The 20,700-nt window shown below is 46.2% G+C and overlaps 1 protein-coding gene across 1 annotated transcript in view; it reads right to left on the reverse strand.

Moving 5' to 3' along the window:
* The window catches only part of LOC139459874 (uncharacterized protein C05D11.1-like), a 38,450-nt gene that overhangs the window by 8,365 nt on the left and 9,385 nt on the right, over positions 1 to 20,700 (reverse strand). The window contains exons 7-18 of the mRNA XM_071241586.1: positions 19,755 to 19,865; positions 18,462 to 18,553; positions 17,458 to 17,560; positions 9,771 to 9,845; positions 8,080 to 8,190; positions 6,574 to 6,717; positions 6,216 to 6,398; positions 4,872 to 4,974; positions 3,656 to 3,786; positions 3,169 to 3,349; positions 1,684 to 1,769; positions 373 to 527 (exon numbers count right to left, since the gene is read on the reverse strand). Of these exons, the coding sequence (XP_071097687.1) occupies positions 373 to 527; positions 1,684 to 1,769; positions 3,169 to 3,349; positions 3,656 to 3,786; positions 4,872 to 4,974; positions 6,216 to 6,398; positions 6,574 to 6,717; positions 8,080 to 8,190; positions 9,771 to 9,845; positions 17,458 to 17,560; positions 18,462 to 18,553; positions 19,755 to 19,865 (1,475 nt within the window). The remainder of the gene's footprint in view (positions 1 to 372; positions 528 to 1,683; positions 1,770 to 3,168; positions 3,350 to 3,655; positions 3,787 to 4,871; positions 4,975 to 6,215; positions 6,399 to 6,573; positions 6,718 to 8,079; positions 8,191 to 9,770; positions 9,846 to 17,457; positions 17,561 to 18,461; positions 18,554 to 19,754; positions 19,866 to 20,700) is intronic.

Genomic DNA, 20,700 nt, shown 5'->3' on the forward strand with positions numbered 1-20,700 from the left:
AGTTATATGACGGCGGTCTGTAAATAATCGAGTCTGGACCAGACAATCCAGTGATTGATATCATGAGCATCGATCCACGCAATTGGGATGATTTAGTCACGACTAGCAATGGGTGTTGGTGTACTAGTGCCATTAAACATACATCAGACAATGATAATCAGTCTCTTGACATAAGCCCTAATGTACAAATTAGTGAACAATATTGCTTCTATTTTTAAAATTGTTGTATCCATTTCCAAAAGGTTTTACCCATGGATATCTTCCCAATTATAGGACTGAGAAATAAATAACATTAACGTGCGACACCTTCAGCGACTGTGCCACCTGTCAACCAACACCTATACATGCAATGTATTCTGGGAAGGATATTACCTGTTGCTGTCTCCACATTCCTTGCTATCAACAAACTGTTTCCATGGCAACAACGGTTTCTGTTTGGCCAACTTCTTGACATCAGCTGACATGTGGATACGGATGTTGCCGGGCATGGCCAGCATCTTACGTAGACTCTCGATATCCTCGATAACCTGCACAACATGAGTAATCATTATCATCATTATCATCATTATAGTCTACATTGTTACAGCCACATCGTGTCAGTGTAGAGACATGGTAACTAGTTCTGAAGAATGACAGCAAAATTACATCAAATGACAATCAGCTGATAAGAGGTTTTTTTTAAAGATCCACACTTTACAAACTTTTGTTCCATATTAATGTACAGATTTCTGCTGACCTTCACTAAGTGAAAAATAATAACCAAAATGCATGTGTTCATCCTGGCCTATCACCGCACACATGGCAACATAGACAATTATCTTGTTATTTTCTAATCTTCTGACTCTCCCATCCCCCGGTCTACCTTGTTGGGGTCAGTCTCCCCCCGCCCACAACCTACCTTGTTGGGGTCAGTCTCTCCCCTCCCCCTGCCTACCTTGTTGATGTCTGTCTCCCCCCTCCCCCTGCCTACCTTGTTGGTGTCAGTCTCTCCCCTCCCCCTGCCTACCTTGTTGGTGTCAGTCTCCCCCCTCCCCCTGCCTACCTTGTTGGGTTCAGTCTCTCCCCTCCCCCTGCCTACCTTGTTGGTGTCAGTCTCTCCCCTCCCCCTGTCTACCTTGTTGGGGTCAGTCTCCCCTCCCCCTGTCTACCTTGTTGGTGTCAGTCTCTCCCCTCCCCCTGTCTACCTTGTTGGTGTCTGTCTCTCCCCTCCCCCTGCCTACCTTGTTGGGTTCAGTCTCTCCCCTCCACCACCTACCTTGTTGGTGTCTGTCTCCCCCCTCCCCCTGCCTACCTTGTTGGTGTCAGTCTCTCCCCTCCCCCTGTCTACCTTGTTGGTGTCAGTCTCTCCCCTCCCCCTGCCTACCTTGTTGGTGTCAGTCTCTCCCCTCCCCCTGTCTACCTTGTTGGTGTCAGTCTCTCCCCTCCCCCTGCCTACCTTGTTGGTGTCAGTCTCTCCCCTCCCCCTGTTTACCTTGTTGGGGTCAGTCTCTCCCCTCCCCCTGCCTACCTTGTTGGGTTCAGTCTCTCACCTCCCCCTGTCTACCTTGTTGGGGTCAGTCTCTCCCCTCCACCACCTACCTTGTTGGGGTCAGTCTCCCCCTCCCCCTGTCTACCTTGTTGGGGTCAGTCTCCCCCTCCCCCTGTCTACCTTGTTGGGGTCAGTCTCTCCCCTCCACCACCTACCTTGTTAGGGTCAGTCTCAAGGGTCTTGGACAGCTGTGTAAGGAAGTCCAGCTGGCGAAAGATGCTGGCCACCACACTGTTGCAGTCTGTACACACAAACACAGACTTCAGCTCAACAACAACGCACCACCACAGCCCCACAAGACCACACGCTGTTGCTTGCTCACACAATGACTTTGGCTCACTTTCAGAAAAATCATTTGTCTTCTCCAAAACATAGCCAAACCTTATGTTTACTCTCTTTATTTAATCAGTCTATAGGCAGCAAGTGCATGTGACACTCCTGGCTAATGTCAGAGTGACAGTTGACTAATTAGAAAACAACCAAGAAGGAATTACACATTATCTTTCCAGTACTAAAGGTGTAAGTCTTCGGCAATGGACAGCATAGATTCATGAGAGAGATACGTGTAATTCTGAGTTTCCAGTACTATATTCTGTTTATGATGTATTGTCACTTTGTTTTAAGAAAGTGATTTTGAACAATCTTTCAAAAATATTACTGTTTGTTAGTGTCATGTGGGAGTAACATATTTTAAAATGAAGGAAAACGTTTGAAACCCTTAACGAAAACTACACTGGAGTCAACCCTTTGTTCAGATGATGTAACATTTTGATGTGTAATGTCATCAACAATGGATGATAATAACCTTCTCATATTTGCACAAGTACAGTTTAACAATTCTAGATGCTGATTGGCCATGTGATTTTGTTTGTGTGTTGTTTAACGCCGCACTCAGCCATATTCCAGTTATATGACGGCGGTCTGTAAATAATCGAGTCTGGACCAGACAATCTAGTGATTGACATCCTGAGCATCAATCACCACAATTGGGAAATGATGACATGCATCAACCACGTCAGTGAGTCTGACCACCCGATCCTGGATCGGCCATATGAAGTGATATGACATCATGTTGCTGCCCTGCTGAGAACAGTGTAATGCTTGATCTTCCTATTGGATAGGGTGGTGTGGTAGCCTAGTGGTTACAGCGCTACCCTGTCATGAGTGAGTGAATGAGTTTGCTTTTACGCCGCTTTTAGCAATATTCCAGCTATATCATGGCAGGGGACACCGGGAATGGGCTTCACACATTGTACCCATGTCGGGAATCGAACTCGGGTCTTTGGCGTGATGAGTGGACGCCTTAACCACTAGGCTACCCGACCGCCCCATACCCTGTCCTGCTGTCCCCACATGGTTATAGAGTGTAAAGCCCATTTCTGGTGTCCCCTATCATGATATTGCTGGAATATTGGTAAAAGCGGCAACATTCAGACTCATTGACTCTTTAGGGACAATCTAGTTGGCACAAGACACATTGACATATTGTGGACACTACCAGGACATGCCATATACACATACAGCATCAAGTCACAGGCACGAGATAATTTCATTTTGGGTTGTAATAATTATTAAAGAAACACTTAACGCCCTTATATTTCACAACTAACCACCGCTAAAATATCATTTTTATAACTCACTCTTCTTGTAGAGAACCTCATTGATGAGAGTTCGAACTATTCGGAAGCCGCTGCGTTTGTAAGCTGCGATATCATTGGTCATCCTGTTGGCGATGATCTTCAGTCTGTCGGCTGTGAACTGAGTCTGATAGAGCAGCTCCTTCAGCCAGGAGATTCCCTGACTGTACTTGTCTTCCTCCACCTGACACAGACAACATGCAATGTGTACATCATACATTCCTACTTATTTCATTGTTTGAATGGCTCCATGCATTGTCTATCCAAATACACTATGAAAGACCCTACATCAGTGATTCAACTCTTTCAGCCATTGAAAGACTGGACTGCCAAATTCCAGATCTTTTCAAGCTTAAACGAACCTAGTTCTAGATACGCCATGCAAGACATTGAAAATGGAGCAGGTTGAGGGCAGGTTGAGGACAGAGAGTGAATAAACGCATTATGTCCCCATCTGAGTTGTATGTACTGCTTCCTTCTCCTGCCTTACCTTCAACTCAATACTTGACACCTGAGGGAATGATCCACATGAGAACTTGCCACCTCGTACACCAAGCCCCACACTGGAGGACAACGTGTCCGCCTCTAGCTGGGCAATCACCTCCTCATGGGACACCAGCTCTGTAGACACAAACACATCAGTTAGAACTTGCCACCTCGTACACCGAGCCCCACACTGGAGGACAACGTGTCCGCCTCTAGCTGGGCAATCACCTCCTCATGGGACACCAGCTCTGTAGACACAAACACATCAGTTAGAACTTGCCACCTCGTACACCGAGCCCCACACTGGAGGACAACGTGTCTGCCTCTAGCTGGGCAATCACCTCCTCATGGGACACCAGCTCTGTAGACATAAACACATCAGTTAGAACTTGCCATCTCGTACACCGAGCCCCACACTGGAGGACAACGTGTCTGCCTCTAGCTGGGCAATCACCTCCTCATGGGACACCAGCTCTGTAGACATAAACACATCAGTTAGAACTTGCCATCTCGTACACCGAGCCCCACACTGGAGGACAACGTGTCTGCCTCTAGCTGGGCAATCACCTCCTCATGGGACACCAGCTCTGTAGACATAAACACATCAGTTAGAACTTGCCACCTCGTACACCGAGCCCCACACTGGAGGACAACGTGTCTGCCTCTAGCTGGGCAATCACCTCCTCATGGGACACCAGCTCTGTAGACATAAACACATCAGTTAGAACTTGCCACCTCGTACACCGAGCCCCACACTGGAGGACATCGTGTCTGCCTCTAGCTGGGCAATCACCTCCTCATGGGACACCAGCTCTGTAGACACAAACACATCAGTTAGAACTTGCCACCTCGTACACCGAGCCGCACACTGGAGGACAGTGTGTCTGCCTCTAGCTGGGCAATCACCTCCTCATGGGACACCAGCTCTGTAGACACAAACACATCAGTTAAAACTTGCCACCTCGTACACTGAGCCCCACAATGGAGGACAACGTGTCTCCCTCTAGCTGGGCAATCACCTCTATGAATGATACAGAAAATGACCCCAACAACCTATGCTTGTGGTATGAGGTGACAAATTGATCAGATGGTCAGGCTTAGTGACTTGGTTGATTGTATGCTGCCGTTCATGGCATAACATGCCTCTCTGGTTCATGTGCTCCTGAGTGTGAGCACATGATGCATCGCGACAATGTGCTAATCTGACTTAATACACTCACTTCCATCTCGCAGCACTGGACTCTCCAACAGGGCTTCACAGAACAAAGGGAGGTAATACTTGAGTTTCTGCGGTAGAGCGCTTGAATCCAGTAAAGCTACAATCTGGTAAAAAGACAATTCTTGTTTGGTTTAATAAAGTAAAATAAAAATACTTATGCATATGTGCCTACATTATTATCCAACACATCATATTTGCAGACCATATGCCCGTACCCGTTCTCATCCACAGAGTTATTGCATAAGTCTTTCTTATCCATCTCCTCCATCTTTCTTATCTCAGCACAAGATTATATTCCCGCTCCAGAGAGTAATTTGATTTCAAGGCTATTGTTAATGTGATGCCATTTGAATTGTGCTCAAAAAGAGTATATGAAGAACGTGTTCAGGGTATTTATCAGATGGAGATATAACACACCTGGTAATGTAGGATGGCCTACCCAAGATAGTTGTAATTTCATGATTTGAAAAAATACACAAGTAATTGTTGAGTTAGGCTTCTGAACAATATTTCAGTTATAGAGGAGTCCTTAATCTTATGTACAGAACTCATAGAGCCTGCGTATAAAATATTGCCAAGCGCTGTAGCTCACCTGGGTATGTTGTCAACAAGACAGCTACTTAACATGCAGCATATATTCAAATATTTTCAGTGTTAGAAATTGGCACTTTTGACTATTAGTCCTTGCCAAACTCCCCAATAGTAAAGGTATCATAAGGACTAGTACACGTTTGCCTTTAAGGTTTTTCCTGTATGTTATCATTATAAGGAAGAGTGGACTAAAAATGTTAATTTCTACCGCTGATTTTATGCATAAATAATGAGGAATAAAATATAATTTCAGAGAGAAGTTTACAGAGCCAAATAGTGAGTGAGTGAGTTTGGTTTTACGCCGCTTTAAGCATTATTCCAGCAATATCACGGCAGGGGACACCAGAAATGGGCTTCACACATTGTACCCATGTCGGGAATCGAACCTAGGTCTTCGACGTGACGAGCGAACACTTTAACCACTAGGCTACCCGACCGCCCCACAGAGCCAAATAAGTAAACAGAGAGCATGGTCAAAACACAGGGGTCAAGAAGGTCAAAATGCATCCATGTTGAACAAACTGGGGTGTCATTATCGATGGGAACCAACATGTTAGGTTTCGGCTTCATTGGTCTATGCAGGACACCACATGCAGGATGACACAAACCAGATCCTGGACAAACAGACCACATACGCTCACCTGACTTTTAATCAGGATAGCTAAAGATGAGTAGGCATAATGTTCCTTCTATTGAGAGGCCATAAAATGAGTTGACAGAGACAAACAAATATTGATATGACATAAAGGATTACCTGGACAAAATTTGTGTGAATGTGATCTAGCTGGAATTTGTATGGAATTTCAGCCAATGGGAACTCAGGAATCTTGTTTGCTGCCTCCTTACTGAGGTTTGCTGCTGGAATTATGGGATGGAACTGTATACTGCCGACATCAGGAACTGTTACACTTGTCAACAGATCCTCAGGGGCTTCAATCTGGCATGAAGAGACACACATATAAAAATTCAGCTTCACCGACAAATTTCTCGCGAGTATCACATCTTCCCTGACCTTATTGTGGTACAAAGTTCTTCAACACAGATGCTGAATCTACAACAAATCTGAGCATCATACACAGACACATTCCGCTGTTATCCCTTCTCGTTGTTACCTCATTTTCCTTGGTGGCCTTCTCCAGTAACTTCCCCAAATTAGACAAGCCATCTTCCCCCAGCTTCTTCCTCTGTGCAGCCACCCTCTCCTTCTCTGTCTTCCCCATGTCTTCCATTAGCGACTTGCTGGGCGTGCCGACAACCTGACGGAATCAAATCTCTATAACACCTGACAACACGATTATCAACTACTGACCACTGACAAGGGCAATACCATGTTTTATGGAGCCTAGAAACTGATATTGACCGAGACAAGCAGGCAATACCAGGTTTTTAAAGAAGGAATATTACCATGTTCAGTTAATACATGGACAGACAGACAGACTTTTTTGGGGGGCACAATTGAATGAGTGAGTGAGTATGGTTTAACACCGCTTTTAGCTATATTCCAGCAATATCACAGCGGGGGACACCAGAAATGGGCTTTACACATTGTACCCATGTCGGGAATTGAACCCGGGTCTTCAGCGTGACGAGCGAACACTTTAACCACTAGGCTACCCGACCGCCCCCTTGGGGGGGCACAAGATCAGATTCAAATTACCTTGGTTCCTTGTTCACAGAATAATGAAAAACATCATGATCATAATTTCTTCAGCTATATTGGTGTCCTATGTTTCCTTTAACAAACTTTCCTTTTTTACAGATATTGCCGTGGGTTACCACTAATTCATTAGAGTGTACTGAACTCAACCTAACATCTCAATGATATTTCTGTCTGATAGGGCTTACAATAAGTAGTAGCTGGTACCACCAATACCACCAAGAATCTGTTTGCCACCCAAAACATAAACGATTTACCATCAAACTGCTCACAGTGAAAGACATAAAAGGTAACGGCCATACAGCCAACATGGACGTAATTGGATCAGTGATAAATGCACCTCTTATTTCAGAAACTTCATTGGAGTGTATGGATTTTGCTCCATCTAAACTGAAATAACTTGGTGGTAAAATCATAGTTTGGAAATGAAAACTACACTGGGTTTACTGACTTTGAAGACATCTTGTTGCCATGTTGGGACTACTAGTAGTGTGAGTCTTTACAGCAGGATACCTAACAACTGCGTTTCATAGAATGTGGACCACACACTGTAAAATGTCTGGCCTTCCCCCTACAATGACTGTTCTAGACCCCCTCGGAGGTTGATATTCTGCCCTATGTCTGCAGCATATGTTAGTAACAATTTCCAAATTGGAATTAAACAATTTGCAATTCATACTAACTACACAAAATACAAATTTCATTACATTTTGAGCAAAAATGGCCATACATAGGTATCAAAATGTGTTTGCCATGACAGCCACATTGAAACTTGGATTCGAACCTCTTGATCCAATTCAGCTATCATAACTAGTGGGAAAAGCATGTGCAGTTTGATTGGTCCAGTAGGTACTGACAAGATGTTTAAAGACACTGACATTGGATGCCGGACAAACAGGCCATGACACAAGCTCACTTTACTTTGAGCCAGGTGATTTAAAACTATCCAGGATTGACTCACTGTGACCGTGGGTTTGTCCACAAAGTAGGTGCTGAGCAGCTCCACCCAGAAGTCCTCTGTCTCGTCCTTCATCTTCTTGTAGTTGTTGATGGAGTTGACCCGGATGTCCAGCTGTAGCATGACCACAACACTATCAACACATCAGCTCACTCCATGGTATCTCATACATATCAGTGGTTTGGTTTGGTTGGTTTGTTGCTTAACGCCACACTCCGCAATATTCCAGCTATATGACGGCGCTCTGTAAATAATCGAGTCTGGACCAGACAATCCAGTGATTGACATCATGAGCATCGATCCACTCAATTGGGATATGATGACATGAATCAACCAAGACAGTGAGCCTGACCACCCGTTAGTCGCCTCTTACAACAAGCATAGTCGCCTTTTGCTGCAAGCATGGGTTGCTGAAGACCTATTCTACCCCGGATCTTCACGGGTCCATATCAGTGAGTGAGTTTTACACCACAGTTTATAGCAAAATCATGGAGGCCTGTGAATAATCATGAATGACCAAACAAATTAGTGTTTGTTTGTTTGTTTGTTCTTTCATGACACAATATTCCAGTTACATGACAGAAGTCTGTAAATCGAGTCTTGACCAGATAATATGATGACATGCATCTACCACATCAGCGAGCCTGACCACTCAATCTTGTTAGTTGCCTTTTGCGACAAGCATAGAACTCATAAGAAGGTTGCTATTGTCCAAATCAAACAAACTAGTGACTGAAAGCATGAGCATTAATATACACCATTGTCAGCTCCTGTAGCTATCCTCCCACATTAAAAGGGGTGGTTTGTTTGGAGCTATGTGTGAAGGTGAGACATTGTCAATGTAAGGGTAATAATCATGATAGTGAGTGAGTGAGTATGGTTTTATGCCACTTTTAGCAATATTCCAACAATATCTCGAGAGGCACCAGAAACAGGCTTCACACATTGGACCCATGAGGGGAATCAAAGCAGGGACTTTGGCGTGACAAGCGAAATCTTTAACCAGTAGGCTACCCCAACGCCTCATTAATCAAGATAATTAACTCCAAAATTTCACTTGGTAGAGGAGCTTGAATCCAACTTGCTGGGGCAGCCAATTTGCCAGAATGTAGTCCCTCTTTTAGTTGGGACTCTGTGACTTAAATACTGGTCAAATTAGGGTAAAAAGCTCACTTTTTACAAGCACTGAATAAGGAAGAGAATATATGGATGTCAACTTCTTTATTATGAGGAACACAGCATTTTAGGGTATATACTTACTCATTCATCAGGTGAATAATAAAGAACTTGACATCCATAAATTTTCATCCTCATGTGTATCACTTCTAAATGCCTCTAAATGACCTCAAGCATTGACCGATGTGTATTACATTTCTGCTCTACTTGTGAGTTGTTCAATATTGTTTCACAACTGGTGATCACTCAACAATATTACAGCTTTATCATGAGGAATGTAAACAATTGAGTCTGGACCTGTAAATAATTGACTCTGGACCTTTAAATAATTGAGTCTGGGCCTGTAAATAATTGAGTCTGGACCTGTAAATAATTGAGTCTGGACCTGTAAATAATTGATTCTGGGCCTGTAAATAATTGAGTCTGGGCCTGTAAATAATTGAGTCTAGACCAATGATCAGCAGTGTTTTTGATCGATTCTGCTAGTCTGAGACAAGTAAGTTACATTCCATACTCACATCCTCCTTGTTGTCTCCGTACAGGAAGTCTCCGATCAGGATGAACGCCATTGTGTCATGGGGCTGGTCCTCCACCTGCAACAGCATGGTGTGGGCGGTAAGTCTCTCAGTTGGAGTGAAATAGGGTTGCGCTCAAGATTATTGCACTTACATAGCGACACATTCATGCATGCATGCGTGCGTGCGAGTGAGTGTGTGACTGCTTGTACTAGTCCGGACTGATGCCGATTTATAGTGCTAGCCCACTGAGATACCATGCCGTAGTTTAACACGAATACCCCACTCAGACACAGTATACTGTCTCCGAGCCGACCAGTCCTTGTTTTAGCCCCTTAATGCCGAGCGCCAGACAGGGTAACAACAAGTACCATCTTTCAAGTCTTTTGGTATGACGCGGACGGGGATCCAACCCCTGACCTTCTGCTCTCCAGGCGGATGCTATACCACTAGACCAAGGAGGCAGTTCAAGCCTAAGAAAGCATGACAAATTACACGTAACACAGGAATTAGTGATGTAGTATGGTACATAAACTCTAGAGGTATGGAGTGTGTTTGATTTTGTGTGGACAAGTAAGGGTTAGTCAGGCACAATTTGACATGCACTTGACAGGGTTAAAAGTAAACTCACAAGCTTTACTAGCCTGGGTCAAGATAACATGCCCTTGGGATGATAAAACAATGGGGAAATTTTTACAAACCTGTAGAGGTTATGAATTCTCTGATGAAATCCTCCTTGGGGCACTTATTGCATTTTCCTTGCTCAAGAAAATCTACATGACATAGTTGTAACCATTTTCCTTAATAAAAAATGTTACCACACAAAAAACTTCGTTTTTGTATGATATACGACCACCCTTACGGGGCCTCACCACCAACGGCGCCTCACGCCAGGGGGAGCAACTCTCACCCAAATCACTTTCCATATGTCAAATGCTGACGGAATGTGGGGAGGTGGGTGGCCGTGCCCCAAGGAGGATTTCATCAGAGAATTCATAACCTCTACAGGTTTGTAAAATTCTCTTTCTGATTAAATCCTCCTTGGGGCACTTATTGCATCAGGACAGACTCCCAAAGATAATCTAGGAAGTGGCATCCGTCAGCAACAGGCGTAAATAAATACATCGTATTTGATTATTCAACAGAATAAAATATTGAGTTCAATAAATGGAACCAACCTTATCGTGAGGCACCACCGTCGAAAGGCGGGGGCTAGAGACAGGGCGTGGTCGACCATATATTATGATAAAGCCTGTTTTCGCGGCTTGTCATAAGTTGAGAACTCGAAACACCTCCCACCCCCACACTTTTTTTGAACAAGTGATATAGGGGCATAGATCACGAGAGACCATAACCAGCGCTGAGCTAGGCCAGAGGGTCCCCGTGGATCGAAGGAGCGCGTGCGCAAAATACGAGTATTATCGAGTAGTAAGGACTGATATTTATCGACCGCAGAAGATAAAACCCGGACCATTACCGAGCAGTATAACCGGAGGACTGTCTAAAATCTCGAATGCTCAATCGGATAGAGATTAGAACTTTGCCCCGTTCGGAGAACTGACTGACCAAACCGAGTACGCTCGCTTGAGTGTTTGTCGAGTTGGTAAGGTTTGATGAATCGTGCTCGGCTGGCTCCAAATAGCCGCGGAGCAGATCTGCTCAATGTGCAGAGCCGCGGCGTACGCTTTTGACGCAGCCACTGCTCTAACCTAATGAGCCTTCAACCTGGTAGGGGGGTCCCTGCCTGTAAGCGTATACGCTGTACAAATGGTTGAAACTATCCACCTCGAGATAGATTGTTTACTCGCAGGTGAGCCAACCTTCCTACCGCCGTAACAGCAAAATAGTTGGTTATCCTTACGGACACCAATATTTCTGCTGATATAGGCCTTAAGAGTCGTGCGGACATCCAAGACATGAGCATGTCTTGCAGTGGTCCCCGACGAGGAAGGCTGTGAAAGAGCAGGTAGCTCAATAGGAGCCGTTCACGAGGAAGCGTGTGCGACCCTTTGACGGTAAGAGTCCGGTAGTCGAAAACTGACTGTCCCGGTGATATTTATCGACCGCATGGAAGACAGTTATTTCGGGATCGGCTGACATAACACGAATGTCGCCTACCCGTCTGCCGGACTTTACCACCACAAGGAACGCCGTCTCCCAGCTCAACAGCTGAAGAGAGAGAGACGACAGATCCCGAAAGGAAGGACCGGACAGCCAATCGAGAATGATTGACAAGTCCCAAGGGGGACTGATCCGCCGGACTGGCGGTCGGATCCTGTCCACACCTGCTAAAAAGCGCTGCACTAATGGGTGTGCACCCAGAAGTGCCCCGTCGACAGTGACGTGAAAAGCTGCGATAGCTGTAGAGTAACCCCGGACTGTTGATGCGGCCAGGCCGTCATCTAGTCGCGACTGGAGAAACTCAATCACGGATACGAGATCTGCAGAAAAAAAAATCAAAAAAAATCTGCAATCCCTCTATCGACACACCAGGGCGCATAGCAGGCCTATCTATCGTACTGAACGTTTGTCGAATCTCTCCGCGAAGCCAGTATTGTGTCTGCAACTCGTGCAGGAATACCGCTCTTCTGGAGGCGATTCCTGACAGTGGCTAAGCCCCCCATTGAATCCTGGGATTCGGGTGGAGGGCCCCGTTCTGGGATAGGAGGTCCGGTCATAAAGGTAATATAACAGGAGGCTGACACAGAAACCTGAGTATTACTTGAAACCCACTCTGCGCCGACTAAAGAGGTGCCAGGAGCACAATTAGTCGCGCAGGCTGAGTGCTTAGCTGAGACAGGACCTTGGAAATCAGAGGTACTGGGGGGAATGCCCACAGAATTCTGTCCGTCCAATCTAGCTGGAAGGCGTCCGGTGCCACCGACCTCGGGTCGTGGACTCGGGAGCAGAACGTTGGTGTCTGGTGATTCATCACAGACGCAAACAGATCCACCTGTAACGGCCTGTATAACAGGGAGAAAATCCCGAATATCCCCGGGTCGAGCCTCCACTCGTGAGGAGCGAGGATCCGGCGAGACAGAGCGTCCATACGGACGTTGTCCACCCCCGGGAGATAAACAGGTAGCACCCTGATATCGTGAGAGTCGCACTATAGTAGGAACTGCCACGTCTTTCGTCGAAGCGACGGAGACGCCGTTCCCCCCTGCTTCCGGATGTAAGTCATCGCCGTTTGGTTGTCCATCTCTAGACGAACCACTTGGCCACGAAGCAGACCCGGGAAGCGTTGGAACACCAACCTGACCGCTCTCAGTTCTAGCACATTGATATGCAGTTTGATCTCCTGCTGGGACCATAGTCCCGAGGCAGTGTGATCATTCAGAACGCCTCCCCAGCCGGAGAGTGACGCGTCTGTTTGAACTGTGAGAGACGGAACGGGAGTGTCGAGGGGGAGCCCCCGGGACAGATTCCCGACCTCGGTCCACCACTGGAGGTGTGTAATGAGCCAATACGGAGTCTCGAGCACAGTCTCGAGATCTTCCGAGTTCGCCCAAATTCGACAGAGTGCTTGTTGAATGGGACTCATTCTCAAGCGCCCCGCCAGACCAAATCCACTGTCGCCGCCATGTTGTCCAGTAACTGGAGCTATGTACGAGCAGTGTGACTTGCGCTTAAGGGACTTGATATCTTGTGACAGAGATACACGTCCTCTCACCGTGTTGAAATTAGCCACTAGGAAGACTAGATTCTGAGTGGGGCTCAGATCTGACTTCTTGAGACTGACCATCCACCCTAGCGTGATCAGAATATCTATCACTTGTTGTGTAGCTATCTGACTCAGGGATTGCGATAGAGCTCTTAGTAACCAGTCGTCGGGGTACGGATGGCAGAACCGACCTTTTGACCTGGCCACTTGGGCGGGACTCAACATCAGCTTGGTGAACACCCTCGGGGCCGTGAAGATCCCGAATGGTAGAACCCTGAACTGATAACACCTCCCGTCGAAAGAAAACCTCAGGTATTTCTTGAACTCGGGGTGTATTGGTATGTGGAGATAGGCGTATTTAAGTCTATTGACGTTAGCCATTCTCCTGTCTCGACAGGTGAGATCACTGTTTGGTGACTAGGAAACAAGTCGAGTAGAAGCCCTCGCTTTCCTGTCCCTCGGGACCCGGTTCGATCGCAGCTTTCATAAGTGCGTCGACCTCGGCACGGAGGAATTCCGCCTTCTCTCGGGTAGCAGGCACCGGAGTGTGCTTTATCCCGGAGAAGGGGAGGGGCGGATGATGTTTCCACCGAGGCAAATGGCCATCCCTTAAAATGGACGGGGTCCGGGGATTGTGATGTAACTGTCTCCGATTCCTTCAGGAATAGAGCCAGTCGGCCGCCTACGGGGACATCCGGCTGGAGGCAGTGAACCCCGGCTGTCGGCAGTTCGATAACTTGCGACTGTGGGTTCACCCGGGGCTCTTCGGGCGCTAATGGGAACCCATCGTTCCCAGCCCCGCGAATAAGCTGTTGGTCTCGACCAGCTGCCTTGCCCCGGCCCGTGCCTCTCTTGCTCCTCCCGGCGCCCTTATACCTGAAGGAAGCGGCGGCTTCCAAGCAGGTGTGGACGTCTGACCCGTGCGTTAGCGTAGGGGGGGACAATTGGAGAGGCCCGCTTACGCGGTTTTAACGCTTAGTACCTCCAACATGGCCTCATGAGTCTTTGATGGAAGTATACCATTGAGCGGCCTCTCGGACCACCTGCTGAGCCCCAGGGAAGAGGGTGGCACCCTCTTATACAGCAAAGCAAGTAAGTCTTGGCATGTGTAAGTCGAGTATTTAGATACCGAAAACCACCGCCTGCGCATGCCCATAACAGCGCACATCATCTGCGAGGCACAGCTACGAATAGCGTCCCGCGTAAGATAACTGAACTTCCGTTAGTTGCGCGGCCAACTCCGAAGAGTCGACCGGCCCCTCTCCCGCTAACTCCCTCTGTACAGCCGACAGATACGCGGAGTGTACGGACACACGGAGCTGTTGGCATGCATTATGATATTGCTCCTCGAAGCATATGTAAGCAGCCTTCAACTCCGCACCGCACGCGGGAAAGGGGGGGCAACAGCCGGCCCTGCTTGACCTTAGTCAAGTTGGGTGTCTCCGACTCTGGCATGGGCGCAGCCACCTGAGGCAGTACCTGGACAATCCTGTCCCGCACGTGCCTCTGCACCCGGCCCACCTGGGAACCCACCTGGCACCGGGCTAGGTATCCACTAGGTATCCAAAGTTGTGCGTCGGTAGTGCACGGGCCTAGCCGGCGCCCGCCACCACTACGCTGGGGATCGACCGCGAGCCAGAGCCGAAGCTCGGTCTCGGATCGTCCCCGAGACAAAGGGAACCAACCTTGCTCCGGGGCAGGTATCCACTAGTGGAAGCCTCGGCCTCGGAAGAGGCGTCTGGCTCCGCTAGGGAAAATTGTGCGTCGGTGGTGCACGGGCCGGCGCCCGCCACCACTACGCTTGGGAGCGACCTCGAGCCGGAGCCGAAGCTCGGTCTCGGATCGTCCCCGAGACAAAGGGAACCCCCCTGGCTCCGGGCTACGAATCCACTAGTGAAAGCCTCGGCCTCGGAAGAGGCGTCTGGCTCCGCTAGGGAAAATTGTGCGTCGGTAGTGCACGGGCCGGCGCCCGCCACCCCTCCGCTGGGGAGCGACCTCGAGCCGGAGCCGAAGCCCGGTCTCGGATCGTCCCCGAGATCAAGTGGCCTGCCTCGGCCGACGCCGGGCATAACACAGATCTCGAAGCCGCGTCCGGCGCCGACAACGGGGAAGGCTCAGCCCGTAGCTCCTCCGGAGCCGAGACTTCACCTCCTCCATCATCGACTTAAGTAACGCAGAACAGTCTGCCAAAGACAGTGCAGGAGAGGGTGCAGTGCTTACTACGGGGACCCTCCAGCCTTATCCCCCCAGCCCCCGGAGAGGGAGCGGGGGAGACAATCTCGGCAGGTTTTTTACCCTTTTTAGATGGGGAGGGGGGGGGGGGGATGTCTTAGTAGATCTGATATCTACCCCCGCCTTTATAGACCTCTTTAAAGTGGAACAAGTCAACTTGTCTCTTTTGGGGGGTAAAGGCAATGTCCTCCGCCAGACATATCAGGCAGCGTTTGTGCCTGTCTTAGAACAACCCGTACACAGTTTGAAGGTCTTTGTAAACAAGACCGTAATTTCTGAGGTGGGCGGGAAGGGTATTAACGTGTATCAGTGCGATATAAAGATCGGAAAAATACGTGCATAAATTGTGAAACTAGAAGCAAAGGCGTAATGTAGAATGCGATTTGTAACGCGATACTAATAGCCAATGTCGTAGTTTAACTATAACACCAAAGGGGCGTGTTACGCGCTAAGGTGTAAAACCCGTAAAAAAGGTAAGTGTAGTTTATAAATTAACACACCACCTTGGGTTTTGTAAAGGAAAAAATTGTAGTCCAATGCTGTATGATATAACAAAACCCCAAGCCGTTTCTTAATGGCCTTGGTGTTACATGTATCAGCCCGTGGGACTACAATATGGACGCCATTACGGCCATTTGAATTCAAAGGTACCGTGCACGTGGCGTCAATTACAACTCTATAACTTCACAATGCGAGGTATTACGCCTTTGCAATGAAAGAAATGTACCATACATACAGTTTGGTCAGCCATGGTTCTTGTCGAACGATAGATTTCTCTTATTTTGTCTTGTGTGAAAAATCAACACGTCTGTCTCTTACAGATGACATAAGGAAAGTGATTTGGGTGAGAGTTGCTCCCCCTGGCGTGAGGCGCCGTTGGTGGTGAGGCCCCGTAAGGGTGGTCGTATATCATACAAAAACGAAGTTTTTTGTGTGGTAACATTTTTTATTAAGGAAAATGGTTACAACTATGTCATGTAGATTTTCTTGAGCAAGGAAAATGCAATAAGTGCCCCAAGGAGGATTTAATCAGAAAGAGAATTGGAAGTTTGATGTAACTAGCCCCAGGCTAGTAGGCTAGTGTTAAGTTTACACCCTGCTTGTTGCATGAAGACAAAAATATTAGGCTGCATTTTTCAATAATAGGCTGCACGAATGCATGTTTTATATAGCTAAATCGAGTCCTAAACAGTATTCGCTGGGATCATCAGACAAACAAATATGAACGGTACACGAGGTACTACTTTCAGTGTTTACAAACAAACATGACGTCATCCATCTCTATCGTTGATCGAGTGAGAATTGAGCGGTGATCTTGACAAATTTACTGGAATAATAGATCATAGTTCAATCAAGAAGTCCTTCTTGGTTCAGATCAATGGGACTGATAATGATAATCAAGTCTCTGATACAATATAAACATGACATTTGTCAGTTTGGGATGGTAAATATCCTATAAAAGTAATAGACACAAATATATATACATTGTATACATACATATACACGAGTGACTAGTGTGAGTGACTAGTGTGAGTGAGTGAGTGAGTGAGTGAGTGAGTGAGTGAGTGAGTGAGTTCACGCCACTTTTAGCAATATTCCAGCAATATCACGGTGGGGGACACCAGAAATGGGCTTCACACATTGTACCCATGTCGGGAATCGAACCTGGGTCATCAGCGTGACGAGTGAACGCTTTAACCACTAGGCTACCCGACCGCCCACACTTATTAGAAACCATTGTGGACACCCAATCCCTAGTTGCCCTCAGGGTCTGCCAGTGCATCTGGTACTCACGTTATTGAGAGACTCCAACACACTCCGGTGAATGAGACTCTGCAACCTCTTCATGTCAATCTTCTCCTCCCCTGATCCCAGCTTCTTCAGCACATCCTGCAACCTGGGCACATAACAAGTTACTTCAAACATCACCAGCCTCCATCATCCACTGTATTGTACCTCATTCTAACATGACAAATACCCTGGACCTGTTCGCCACCATAGTTCAGTTTTAGAAGCGACATCACCATCTCCAGAGTGCCGTTGGACAAAACAATCTTAGCGCTAAGACAGTCACAAGTCTATGTTAAAGTATATTACGATCACCTTAGCGCAAATATTGCTTTGTACAAACGACACCCAGGTCTCTCATCACCAACTTAGAACAAAATTCTCATTTGAATGTGAGTTCCGCATATATCTTCATTCAAAATTGTGGCCCCTTATGAGCAAGCATTGACATATGAAACCAAAAACAGAGACTGTTTTACTTTAACAATTAGATGGAAAAGAGGGAAGTCATTATGCTGCAAGATGTTCCCAGTTGTATTTGAGATAGGGCACCACAACACCATTTTTCAATCAGGAAACAGCAGTGAACTCATATTTTGTTCAGAAAAAGATACTGAATTTCCTGACAAGTTTGTTCTTTCAATGGACAGTAGCTCTGGCTACATAGATCTTAGAGATCGATAATCGTTAACTAAATATTGATCAATTATCGATAAATAAATAACTTTTGAGCACATATACAAAAAGCTCAGACAAAACATCATATTTCTCGTCACTGGAGAGTGGTGACACATTAATGCATGGATTACTTTGTGGACATTTAAGGTATAACAAATTCAGTTGCTTTCCGTCTTCGGCAGGGACAAAAACAAGTCTGCTTCGTTAACTTAAAACTTTATTTCATTACAATAGTTCATGTAAGATATTATCGATAACACAATTTTTATATAGACTATCGACAATATCAATCGATTATCAATCTTTATAGCGTGCCCATGTTTTGAACTTACTTTCCATCAATCTGTTTCAGTTTGTCGACAGGCACGTTTTGGAACATGAGGTAGATACAGCTCTCTCGGTTTTCTATCATGGAGTCTGATATCTGCAACAATGTGGCACAGACATGACAGACTCCATCTCCCTGAGGCAACAGTGTCCACTAACCTATGTGTAAGGCTCCACTTCAGAGGACACTCTTGGACACTCAGATACCAGGACCTTTTTCCAACTGTGCTTTACAGTTTTAACTGTACTCGAACACAAGGAAATTCAAACACCAGACATCAATATGCCAGTTATATGTATGATGTGATCTTCAGCAGGCTACCCAGTGGTTGATAGAATGAACATTGAACCATGCAGCCAGGGTATGATGACAAACTAAGACAGCCAGGCCACAGTATTAAACTGAGGGTTCTTCAGTTCAGGAACTATCCCTCATTAAAAGCCATTGTGGACATCCGATCCCTTATTGCTACAAGGGATCAGTACAATTTACCTCAAACAACAATTGCCTGTATAAAATGTTATTATACTACATGTTCCATGTACAATTACTGTAATTTCATCTGTGTAAGGGTCTGTAATGTGACTTGCATATAAACTTAAAATCAAATATAAAATAGCATGAGAAAAACAATATAAGCTGTCTGTTTTGTCTTAAATCACACTGATTGGATTTTAGGTTTATTTGTTTGTTGTTTAACACTAAACTCAGTCATATTACAGCGGCCAGAAAATAACCGAGTCTGGACCAGACAATCTAGTGATTAATATTGGGAAACAAAGACACGTTATCTATGAAATCACTAAGCCTGACCACCTGATCCATTAAGGTACCTCTTATGATACGCTGGGGCACGGGTGGCCCAGTCGTCTAAGGCGCCGCGATTCGATGTGCAGAGTTACGTCCCTTGGGCACAAAAGAAACCTATGATTGTGGGTTCGAATCCCGGTTCGCTTGATTATGCTTCTAGGTTTGTCAGCACCATACCCGTGCTCGTGGATTTCACCGAAGTGGTAAACGTCTGAGACCTGCATCACTTCAGGCTTTCCTCTCACATTAAGCTGACATGCCATGATATAACTGGAATACTGTTAAAAGCGGCGTTAAACCCAACTCACTCACTCACTCACTCTAATGATCTGCATGCTGGGCACCTATTCTTACTCAGAATCCCCACAGCGATATATTTCCATACTGTGCCTAAAAAATCATAGACATATTTCTTTAAAATCAATAATTGCTGTACAACAATTCACTAATGTCTGTTTCAATAAATCCAAGGCTATAGTTCCCTTACCTTGCTACAGTAAGGGTCTGGGATCTCCACAAACTCCCGCTGTAGCGGAGAAATGGCCGAATCACACAGGTAGTTGAGCAGGACACCGATACTCATCATCTTGTACTGCTCCTGAAGACAGACAGCATGGACTTTCAACAGTGTCTTACCCGACAGCATGTGATCAAACTGCCTTCAACTATGAGCTCTGTGCTAAGAGATAGGTAAACTCCCGGTGACAATTTGGTGGGTTCCAGTTACCATACTGAAAGTTCCATGGCAGTTAAAGACAGATCCAATTGTCACACAAAAATACTTTACCCAACATAATTCTTTGGAAGTTGTGAACTGGTAATGATATCTTTGTTGCATTGTCTGAAGCAGGGTGTACCAGATTTTACGAGCTGAACGTTTGTTGACGCTCCTTGACCTTGAGTCTCCTGGAGTACCACACCAGGAATGTGTGTAAATGAGGTCTAACATTGTCCCTGGGTTATACTTCAGCAATAGAAACTAACAGTTTTAGTCCACTAGTCCTTATGATGATAACATAAAGCAAAACCCTTGAAAAAGGTAAATTTCTACTAGTCCTCAGGATACCTTAAATATTGGGCAGCTTGGCAAGGACTATAGGACGAGTGCCAATTTCTAATGATGTACTTACTGGGGGATCAATTGGTTGTGATAATATTTGTTGAAAGTTGAATGTTCATGTACACTCCTTGACTGTGTAAACCCCACTATTTGACAGATGTAACTCATACTCTATCTCTGACTTGTCTGGACCGCCTCCGTGGTCTAGTGGTCGAGCATCTGCCCGGGGAGCGGAAGGTCCGGGGTTTGAGACGTTAAAAAATGGTACTTGTTGTTACCCTGTCTGGCTCTTGGCATTAAGGGGCTAAAACAAGGACTCATTGGCTCGGAGTCAGTGCACTGTACTGTCTGAGTTGGATATTCATGTTAAACT

This window comes from Haliotis cracherodii, unplaced genomic scaffold, assembly GCF_022045235.1.
Source record: "Haliotis cracherodii isolate W230 unplaced genomic scaffold, xgHalCrac1.p SCAF_13, whole genome shotgun sequence".
Taxonomy (NCBI): domain Eukaryota; kingdom Metazoa; phylum Mollusca; class Gastropoda; order Lepetellida; family Haliotidae; genus Haliotis; species Haliotis cracherodii.